The sequence below is a fragment of the Aegilops tauschii genome, chromosome 5 (assembly GCF_002575655.3).
Source record: "Aegilops tauschii subsp. strangulata cultivar AL8/78 chromosome 5, Aet v6.0, whole genome shotgun sequence".
NCBI lineage: Eukaryota > Viridiplantae > Streptophyta > Magnoliopsida > Poales > Poaceae > Aegilops > Aegilops tauschii.
In genome coordinates, this window is record NC_053039.3 from 387,018,559 (window position 1) to 387,029,457 (window position 10,899).

The 10,899-nt window shown below is 51.2% G+C and overlaps 1 protein-coding gene and 1 pseudogene across 1 annotated transcript; both read left to right on the forward strand.

The window, feature by feature from the left end:
- Positions 1 to 2,943: 2,943 nt before the first annotated feature.
- On the forward strand, positions 2,944 to 5,544 carry LOC109783365 (tonoplast dicarboxylate transporter). The gene is made up of 6 exons (XM_020341972.4): positions 2,944 to 3,557; positions 3,634 to 4,120; positions 4,311 to 4,354; positions 4,452 to 4,547; positions 4,650 to 5,160; positions 5,264 to 5,544. The coding sequence occupies exons 1-6, from the start codon at positions 3,102 to 3,104 to the stop codon at positions 5,296 to 5,298; spliced, it is 1,629 nt and encodes a 542-aa protein (XP_020197561.1). The 5' UTR covers positions 2,944 to 3,101; the 3' UTR covers positions 5,299 to 5,544.
- Positions 5,545 to 6,736: 1,192 nt separating this feature from the next.
- Positions 6,737 to 9,161, forward strand: LOC109783366 (uncharacterized; annotated as a pseudogene).
- The last annotated feature ends 1,738 nt before the right edge of the window (positions 9,162 to 10,899 follow it).

Consider the following 10,899-nt stretch of genomic DNA (forward strand, 5'->3'; position numbering starts at 1 on the left):
CGGAAAACCGGGCGAAAACCAATACAATGAAGCACGGACTAACTCCTCAAATGGCAAGAAACCCCACAACAGCACATGCGGTCCCTCCCAGACTCTCTGAATACACAACATCCACAAACCCCGACATTGCTACTACGCCAAGAGACCCTCGACAAGAACAGCTCGACACAAGACATCAGGCCCTCCCAACCATCAACGACAACCCAATCAAAGCGGACAGGCCGACAGATCGAATGTCATCCATCAAGCAGCGAGAGACGCCTTGCCCATGGCGCCACTCTTTCCTTTGCCCACCTTCTTTTGTTTGCCCCTTATTGGTGTCCCTGTCAAGAGGCAAGCAATCGACCTACCCAAACCAGGTCTAGCAACCTCCACACTAGCGAGTAAGTCACAAAGTTCCTTCGCAAAGAGAGCATCTGGATTTGGAGTAGGTGCCAACACACTTGGCTCAATAATCATGTCACTCACAGGCATCACCTGCTCCATGGTCACAAACGAGGGAACATCAGCAACATTCAAAACTCCGTGCTCCATGACACCAAGGGGTCGACTGGTTGACACCTGACATCCAATGGACTTAGGAGATCGAGAGATTGAAACATCCAAAACACGTGTTTATTTGATTGCCTGGATAACGCGTGCTAATACTAGTTTGGTTGAAGGAAAAATACGCCATAATGATGCCCTGCTCCAGTTTGCACCAGGTAAACCCGCGAACCCAAACTTGCTCGCCTTCTGCATTTCCCTGCAGCAGACGATCGGCGGAAACTAGATCGGCAGATTGATCCGTAGCCACCCACGAACTCTCCAGCTGCCAAGCTGCCGTGCGCAGTTTGCAGAGTTGGAGAGGAGATCCTTTGGCCTCTGCCACCCACCCGGCACGTACGTAGCCAAATTGGTCGCTGTTGATTTGGCCTGTGCGTGTGTGCGTACGTGCGGTCGCCTCCGGTGATGTGTTGTGGGCGCCCGACGACCTGGGGCAGGCCGCATCCGGCGTAGTCCGGTCCAGCCGTGCAGGAGGTGTGATTCGGACTTGTCGCACGTAACGTCGCCCGAGTTATCGTGCCGACGTCGACCGCTGGAGGCGCCGACCGGCGAGCTGGATCCTTGAGCAGCAGCAGCACACCGCTGTCGTGTCATGCGCCTGGCGTCGTGGAGGCATCCTAAAACTCACACGTACAGCTTCTGTAGAACCGTGCTCCCAGTGTTACTGAGATACGGATGGATCGATCGAACGTTGTATTTCCATCTTGTCGACACGGCTGCACAGACATATCAGGCGTTCGGTTTGAATTGAAGCACGGACAGGGGTTACCTGTACTACGTCTACGTGACATGATAAGGCGGCAGCGCATACATCAGTCGCTACCGTGGCTCCGGAACGTGGCTCCATGGCATGACAGCGGAGCACCGAACAATCATCCATTCCAACGGGATATTCAGTGCACGTGTACTATGGAGGCCAGAGTGAAAAGGAGAATTGGAACTTTCTCGTACCTAGTTCACTTTGGCTTTCGGGCAGGAATTGGCCGGCAAAACCATGCCTGCTTCGATGATTTGACGCCATGCATGCAGCGGTGGCGCGCAGACGTGAGGGCATGTGTACATACTGCTCCTGCTACTTGAACAGATCAAGGCGTGAAGCTCGTAACGTGTACTCCTTCCACACATACATTCAAATCACCATCAGACAACTCGTCCGATCGATTGCTCATGATACGACAGCAACTACTCACTCCCGAGACGCTACGCGACGTGATTCGCCGGTTCAGTTAGGCTTGCTGACCGCAGATACTACCACGACTCCACCTGTAACAAGAAAGATTCGACCAGCCCCGCCACGAACACGGGAACCGCAACGGGGCACCGACGAGCCAGGCAAGCCGGCCTGCGCGGATCGGGAAACATGGCCCTTCCGGGCGGTGGCGCGACGGGCCACCCCGGCGAGAGCGATCGCGTCTTGCCCGGATCAGCCAGCAATAATGCCGATCGGCCACTCGTACCCGCCAATGATGAGTAATCGCAACTGCGACAGGGACCAACTCCAGGTAACGCACTTCACGGTCGCATCCCGGGGAGGCGCCACCCGCGGCGGCGCACCTGCCATTGCGGGCGTGCATTCATAGGGAAACGACATCGATTTACCCTTCTCACGTTCCCCCCTGGCGGCCGGGCTCGTCCAGACCTCGCCGGCGCCGAGGGTCACCGCGGCTGCGGACTGCGGCGGCAGGACCTGCCACGGGGAGAAATTTCAGCGCGGGGCACGTCATGGCGTGCGCGGCAAATACAAAATTGCTCGGTCGTGTTGACCGTTGAGTATGTCGACATGTCTGGCCTCCCTGGATAAGAGCGCGCCGTGCAGCTGCATGCCCGTCGCCGTCAGCGTCGGGGGCTCGGGCGACCGAGCGCCGGCAGGTGGCCACGTCCGACCACCAAGCGCGCCCAGCTCTTGGGCTGCCCATGAGCTGGTTCCACGGGGGGGCGCGATCGTACGTGGCACGGGCCAGGGGTGCGCGTCAGCGTCGACGGCTGCCCCGGCAGGAGTCTTTATTAGGTTCTCGCCCCGCGATCGTGCCTGTCTGGACGCCACATCGACCCACATGCGTCAATCATTACTACAATCTTTTTAAACCAGTGGTGCTTCTATATTTTTAGGAAGATCAGTACGATCTTTTTGAAGTTTTTTTAGTGGTGTGGGGCTTCGTTTTGGGGATAGCCATGAAAATGGTCACGTAGGACAAGTAATTCGAGTAGTATTTCTGTATGTATCTGACGTGGCGGCGTGATACGACTTGTCAGAGCTGAAGCTTCTCTCGCTCGGTCGCTCGGACACTTGGACCTGCCGCATGCATTATTTGCTTTCGTTTTCGAACTTGTCTGGCCATGCATTTTCAAAACTGTAAATCACGTGGTGAACTCGCCTGCCAAGTTTCCAATCGAACAGCAGTGTCGTGTTCCCGCGCCTATAACAACAGCCAAACTTTTTGGACACCACATCACACCTCAAGAAGCAACCAAGAAACGCGCGCGGCTGGGTGCAGATCATCGACGGCGGAACGAAACGAAAGCAGCCCATAACGATCTCTTCGACTCGACCGGCCATGGACCCGCGGTGCAGCGGCCACTGGGAGAGCTCGTCGGAGGACGTGACGAGGTCGCTGCTGCCCCTGCACGACATCACGGCGGACGGCGGCGCCCACCGCCCCCCCTGCTCGCCGCTCGTCGCGTCGCTGCTCGCCAACAGGTACCTGTCGATCGCGGCCGGCCCGCTGGCCGCCGCGCTGATCTGCGCGCTCGTCGACCTGGGCCCCGGGCACGCGGCGGCGCGCAACATGCTCGGCGTGCTGGCGTGGGTGTTCATCTGGTGGATCACCGACGCCGTGCCGCTGGCCGTCGCGTCCATGGCGCCGCTCTTCCTCTTCCCCGTCTTCGGCGTCTCCTCCGCCGACGCCGTCGCCAAGGCCTACATGGACGACGTCATCTCCCTCGTGCTCGGCAGCTTCATCCTCGCCCTCGCCATCGAGCACTACAACATCCACCGCCGCCTCGCGCTCAACGTACGTTCATGGAGTCCTAGCAATTGATTCTTCCTGCTCGATCTCAGCGTACTGACATCGTGCGGCCCGCGCGCAGATCACGTCGCTCTTCTGCGGGGACCCGGTGAAACCGGCGCTGCTGCTGCTGGGCATCTGCGGCACCACCATGTTCGTCAGCATGTGGATCCACAACACGCCCTGCACCGTCATGATGATGCCGGTGGCCACGGGGATCCTGCAGAGGCTCCCCGGCGACGCGGCCGCCGGCGCCGACGCGCGCGAGTTCAGGCGGTTCTCCAAGGCGGTGGTGCTCGGCGTCGTGTACGCGTCGGCGATCGGCGGGATGGCCACGCTCACCGGCACGGGCGCCAACATCATCCTGGTGGGGATGTGGTCCACCTACTTCCCGGAGCAGGAGCCCATCACCTTCAGCTCCTGGATGTCCTTCGGCCTCCCCATGTCGCTCGTGCTCTTCGCCGCGCTCTGGGCCACGCTCTGCCTCATGTTCTGCTCCGACAACACCGGCAGGGCGCTCTCCGCTTACCTTGACCGCACCCATCTCAGGAGGGAGCTCAGCTTGCTTGGTACGTACCTTATCTTTCTTGCTCTCTCCTTCTCTGCGCACTTGAGGAAAATGACTGCTGTAGTATTCATTTAAACGAACTCTTGGTCAAACATTTCGTGGGCTCGGATAAAATTGAATGAACCACATTTTCCCTTTGGCACCCGTTGAAATTCTAGCGTTTAGTTATCTGATGGGGATCTTTGTGACAGGTCCAATGGCTTTTGCAGAGAAGATGGTTCTTGCCGTCTTCGGGGTAAGTCTGCACATTTTCTAGCCTTTTTCTTCCCTGAACCTAGAAACAGAGTGTTATTGCAACAGAACTGAATGGATCAACGGCTGATTTCATGCAGGGCCTTATTGTCCTGTGGATGACGAGGAGCATCACAGACGACATCCCTGGGTGGTCGGTCCTCTTCCACGGCAATGTCGGGGACGGAACAGTCACTGTAAGTGCACCAAGAATCATCTCATCTGATCATTTTTCAGAGACAATCAATCTGTCACGTGAACTCACTCGACGGCGGGGCACCATCTTGATCGCAATGCAGATCATGATGGCGACGCTGCTCTTCATAATCCCGAGCGGCAAGAGCGACGGCGAGAAGCTCATGGACTGGGGCAAGTGCCGGCGGCTGCAGTGGCACATCGTCCTCCTCCTCGGCGCCGGGTTCGCCATCGCCGACGGCTTCAAAGCGAGCGGCCTGACGGACATCCTCGCCGGGTGGCTGGGCTTCCTGCGGGGCGCGCCGGCGCTGGCCGTCGCGCCCGTGGCGTGCGCCTTCAGCGGCCTCCTCACGGAGTTCACCTCCGACGACGCCACCACCACGCTGGTGCTGCCGCTGCTGGCGGAGCTGGGCAGGACCATCGGCGTGCACCCGCTGCTGCTCATGGTGCCCGGCGCCGTCGGCGCGCAGCTCTCCTACCTGCTGCCCACCGGGTCGCCCGGCAACTCCGTCGGCTTCAGCACCGGCTACGTCACCATCAAGGACATGGTGGTCACCGGCATGCCCATCAAAATCGTCGGCGTCGCCGCTCTCACGGTCCTGCTGCCAACGCTAGGTAAGTTTACAGCTGCTGTGCAACCAGGAATTCAGACTCTGAAACAAAATAATCTGCACCCTAGTACCCTTACTCTGGTACTGAATCCTCTTCTGCTCTGCAGGTGTTGCGGTTTTTGGCATGGATCAGAAGGTGTAGGAATCTCGTACTGGAAGTTCAGTTGGATTTTTTGAACATTTCAATCTGTAGACTGTAGGTTACTAGTAGTAGTATCTAGTAGGAGGATATTGAGGTTGTTGTACAGTGTATAGTCAGTGGTATAGATAAGGCGATTGTGCAGTCTGCAGTTGATCTATACCCAACTCTACCATGTGGTTTCAGAAAAGAGAATGTGCACCAGATGAAAACGGAAGGATGAAGGAGTTCGGTATATTCACATGGAAATGGAACCGCTTGATACAAATTTTACATGCCGTCTCGTAGATAAAGAAAAGAATATGATCCCATATCGTTCAGGAGGCACACTCTGTATGCACACATAATTCCACTATGAGGACCAGGATCGTATGATTGCACCACCTATAAACAATTGCATGATGAGTAGCAAGTCGCAGAACGTCCCAAGCAATGCCTTTATTATTACTATTGACACCTTTCCCTGTCATCTTATCGCTCCCGGTGATGATGGACCGGAACATTCGACATGATATCCTGCTGCCCATTGCAATCGTGGTTAATAAGATACGACACGATTTGATACTAACACAGGGGCGAACCCACGTTAACCCACCAGGTAGCACAGGGTAAAAAACTCTTTTACCTTATAAGTATAGAGCCCATATACGATGGGACACCCCTAATTTTCCTAGAAAGACACCCGTACATCACACAAGTGCAGCCTAGTTGTAGCAGCGTGTGACGCTGTATCGATTGAGGAAGCCACGAAGGCCCAGTCCAGCCTGTCCAGGATAGGAGCAGTACATTGATCGATACTTGCCTTCGGCCCTCCGGCCCTTCGCCTCACCTGTTCTCGACTTTGCGCTTCGTGCCCTTGTTCTTTCGCCTTCCTCTGTATCCCCGTACGTCGGACACGCCGCCTATTCTGCAGAGCGCGGCAAGTCGCCGAATCAGTGGAGAAAAGAAGGCACAGGTATGCCGCATCAGACCCAGGCCTGATCAGACCCCCAATTCGACGTGCCTCTGCGGCTTTGCCTCAGCTTTTTGTAAATCTTACTCTAATTATTGCTTTGTCTCTCTAACCCTAGGGAATTAGGGGTACTGCCGTACTGGATATTACTAGAGATTTTGACTGTATTGGGTAATTGAACTATTTGAGATAATTGTGCACCAAGTGGAGACCAATATTGCAAAATTCTAGGACGGCTGGAAGCATCGGCACCATGTCAAGTATGTTTTATACTACAACCCGTGCAATTCTAATTCAAGTATTATGTACGTACACATGATTCATAGTTCTTTTCTTTCATGCAAATTTTAATTATCTGAATAAATTGCAAAATTTAAGGAGAAGCTCAGTTTATGGAAAGGTTTCTAAAAAAGAGGAGAACCTCAGTGCAAGATGAAAATGTTGGTCCGTCACACGAACATAATCAGAACGATGGCTCAGTTCCGCCACCATCGGATGGACAAATTGATGCATCACCACATGAACAGACTGATGTTCCAGCCCCGCCATCACCACATGGACAAAATGATGCCTCCACACATGAACCTAGTTCTGCCAATACTACAAGGAATTCATCTCAAGTTGAAGAGATCAATTGGGAAGAAGAAATTCAGTTTGATCCAGGTAAAAGGAGAAGCATAGATGAGTACCATCCCAATCAGAGAGATATGGTAAGAAGGAAGTATTTGGCCAATGGCCCTTGTCAACCTCGTACTGCTGATTTTGAAGTGACAGAAATATGTGGTAAAGATAGAAGGTTCGTTCGGGAATGGTTTGATGAGTTTGGGAGCTGGCTTGAGTATAGTGAGTCCAAACGAAAAGCATATTGTTTTTGTTGTTTCTTGTTTAGACCGCGCAAGAAGAAAGAAGCCGGATATGATGCATTTGTTGCAAATGGTTGGTCAAGTTGTAATAAAAAATATAGATTAAAGGAGCATGTAGGAGACATCAATAGTGCTCACAACCAAGCAAAAAGAGATTGTGATGCTTTGCTGAAACAAAAGCAACACATCTATGTTGCTCTAAACAACCAAAGTAATGTTGAGAGGAATGCTTATTGTACTCGACTAAATGCGTCAATTGATGTTACTAGAGTGTTACTGAAGCAAGGGTTGCCTTTCCGTGGCCACGATGAGTCTGACGGGTCTCTCAATAAAGGTAATTTCAAGGAATTGCATGCTTACACAACAGAGCAGAATCCGGAGGTAAGAAAAGTTGTGGCCCATAATGCTCCAGGTAATAATCAGTTGACTTCTTCAAAGATTCAGAAGGACATAGTTGAATGTTTTGCAAAGGAGATATTGCATTCTGTTCTTCGGGAAATTGGGAATGATGTATTTTCTTTGCTAGTTGATGAATCAAGGGATGTGGCTGGTAAAGAGCAAATGGCGGTGGTATTGCGGTATGTTGGTAAATGTGGAAGTGCCATAGAGACATTAGTTGGCCTTACTCATGTGAAGGAGACAACTTCCAAGTATCTCAAGTCTGCCATTGATGATTTATTTGCAGAATATAAATTAAGTTTCAAGCAAGTTAGAGGGCAAGGATATGACGGTGCGAGCAATATGCGAGGTGAGTTTAATGGCTTACAATCCTTAATCATGAGAGAGAATAGCACAACATATTATGTTCACTGTTTTGCCCATCAGCTTCAGTTAGTTGTTGTGGCTGTTGTTCGGAAGCACAAATGCATTGGTAATTTTTTTGATATGATCTCAGTCTTGTTGAATGTGGTCTCTGGATCCTCAAAGAGAAAGGACATGATTCGAGACAAACATAAAGAACAAGTGTGTGAAGCTTTAGGTTGTGGACTGCTAAAAAGTGGGACAAGATTAAATCAAGAACTAGCTCTTCAAAGACCTGGAGACACTCGATGGAGTTCTCACTACAAGACACTTAAGAGTTTGATTGATATGTTCCGTACAGTTGTCAAAGTGCTAGAATATGTGGAAGAAGAAGACAGGGATGGCACAAATAGAAGGCAGGCATGTGGTCTTCTTGTTTATTTCCAGTCTTTTGATTTTGTGTTCTACTTACAGCTTATGTCCACTATATTGATAATCACAAACACATTATCATTGGCTCTACAACGGAAGAATCAGGACATTGTGAATGCTATTAATTGTGTGAATTCAACCAAAGCCTCCTTGAATGATCTAAGGAGAAATGGATGGGAATCTGTCCTACATAAAGCATATGTCTTTTGTGACAAGCATGCCATTTCCAAGTTGCAAATGGAAGACCAATATGTGAATCCAAAGAAACCACGGCAAAAAACAGGTATCACTATAGGCATCATTATGAAGTGGATTGTTTTAATGATGTTATTGATTGGCTGCTTCAAGAACTTGATAATCGCTTCAATGAGAAAAATTCTGAACTACTTGTTTGCTCAGCGGCTTTGAGCCCAAATGAATCATTTCATGATTTCAACTTAGAACATTTGATGAGTCTAGCTAAACTTTATCCAAAAGATTTTGATGATGGAGAACTCAGGGACCTTAGGCATCACCTTCATCTTTACATTGCTGATGTCCGAGCAGATGATCGCTTCTCTGGATTAAGTAATATTTGTGAGCTCTCTCAAAAAATGGTGGAGACAAGAAAACATATTGTCTATCCCTTGGTTTACCGACTTTTGAAGCTAGCACTAGTATTGCCTATTGCCACTACTACAGTTGAGAGATATTTTTCAGCTATGAGAATTGTGAAGACATATTTGCGCAATCGTCTTGGTGACGACGCCTTGAAGTACGACCTTATTTGTTATGTGGAGAAAAGCGAAATGAGGAAGGTTACTAATGATGCGGTAATTGATCGCTTTGAAGCCATGAAAAAACGTCGGAAACCATTTGAAAGTGCAAGTATCACTTAGATTATATTTTGGTGTGATGACAATGTGGTTAGTGGAACTAATGTTGGTTTCTAAAGTTTATCTCAGGACTTTGGTTCCAAGGTGTCCATTGATGGAGGTGTGCGACCCCCCAGTCCAAAAAGATCAAAGGCGTGGTTACCGGCGACTCGAAGGTTTTTCGTTTTGGTTCGATTTGAGTCGTAGGCAAAACCGCACTATCAAGAGGGGTCTTCGTGGATTTAGTATCGTGTGGGAATGCCTCCAAGATAGATACACCAGCCCTCCTACACCTCCTCAGATATTCCACTTATTGTGTGCTTTGCCGTGGTGTCCTGTGATGTTTCATCAGAAATCTTCTGGACACCCCGTGTGCACGGGGTAGTCAGAATATTTCGGGACACCCCGTGCGCACGGGGTCTCTGACCCCCGTGCGCACGAGGTACCTCGAAACTCACTGGACACCCCGTGCGCACGGGGCTGACTTGGCCCGTGCGCACGGGGTCCAACGGGCAGAAATCCCCTCCCGGCCAAGAACACTATATAAGCCCCCTTCTTCCTCCTCCATCCCCCAACCCTAATGTCTTGTTGAGCTCCTCCATTGCTACACCCCATTTTGCTCACTACTCTCAATCCCTCCACCCAATCTTGTTGAAACTTTGGGGATTGGGAGAGCAAGACCCGATCTACACTTTGACCAAACCAAATCGCGTTCCCCGCAACATTCATCCACCATGACTTGTTACTCTTGGAGTTTGGGCTCCTAGGCGGTTAGAGGTTCCTCCGGAAGCTTCCTTGCTTGTGGTGTGCTCCGGAGAAGTTTGTAAAGGTGTGGTGGTCGCCTTCAAGACCAGCCCCGAGTGATTCGAGGCTCATCCATTGGGGGTGACTCGAAGGAGATTACGGTGAGCCTTCGGTGGCGTTCCGCAAGCTTTGGCTCCGGCACCGCTCCAAACGGAGAGTAGCTCTTCCCCAAGGAAGAGTGAACTTCGGGATAAAATCCGCGTCCTCGTCTCACTTGTGGTTAATCCTTTCCCGCACTTTACTTAGCCTTGTATGCTTGTTGGCTTGCTAATTAGTTTGTTGCCTAGCATATTTAGCTTAGAGCTTGCTTGTCATATAGGTTGTGTTCACCTAGTTGCATATCTAGTGAACCCTTTTTATCCGCTAAGACTTAAAATTGACAAGAAAGAGTAAAATTTGTAGTCTCCTATTCACCCCCCCTCTAGTCGACCGTATCGATCCTTTCAATTAGTATCAGAGCCTCGTGCTCTAATATAAGGTTTTACAACCTTAGAGGATATGGTCGATCTAGGGAATGAGGGAGGTGACGCACCACTTGCGGAGGATGGTCAAAACCTACCCCCCGCCGCGGCCGACGCACTTGTTGCTCCGGCCGTTGCTCCCGTTGCCCCCATTAACCCGGGGGCCCCGTTGACCGCGGCCGATATTCTTTCAATGTTTGCGGACCTCAAAATTGCTATGTTGAAAGAAGTTCGCTCCTCGGTCAAGGAGGAAATTGATGCTCGCTTAAAGCCCTCGACATCCGCCTCAAACTCATTTGATCCAAATGCGGTTCATGATGCGGATGATTCGAGAGAACCTCTTGCATCCCCGGCTCGCACTCAAGTTCCCAAGTACGATGCCGTGGAACCCTTTTACTCACCACAACCCTTGCAGCACCCTCGCATTAATCCTGTGGGGCCTCCGCCCCCTTTGAAAGCTAACGCATTTGCTAAGTGGAAGCTAGATATGGAGTCTC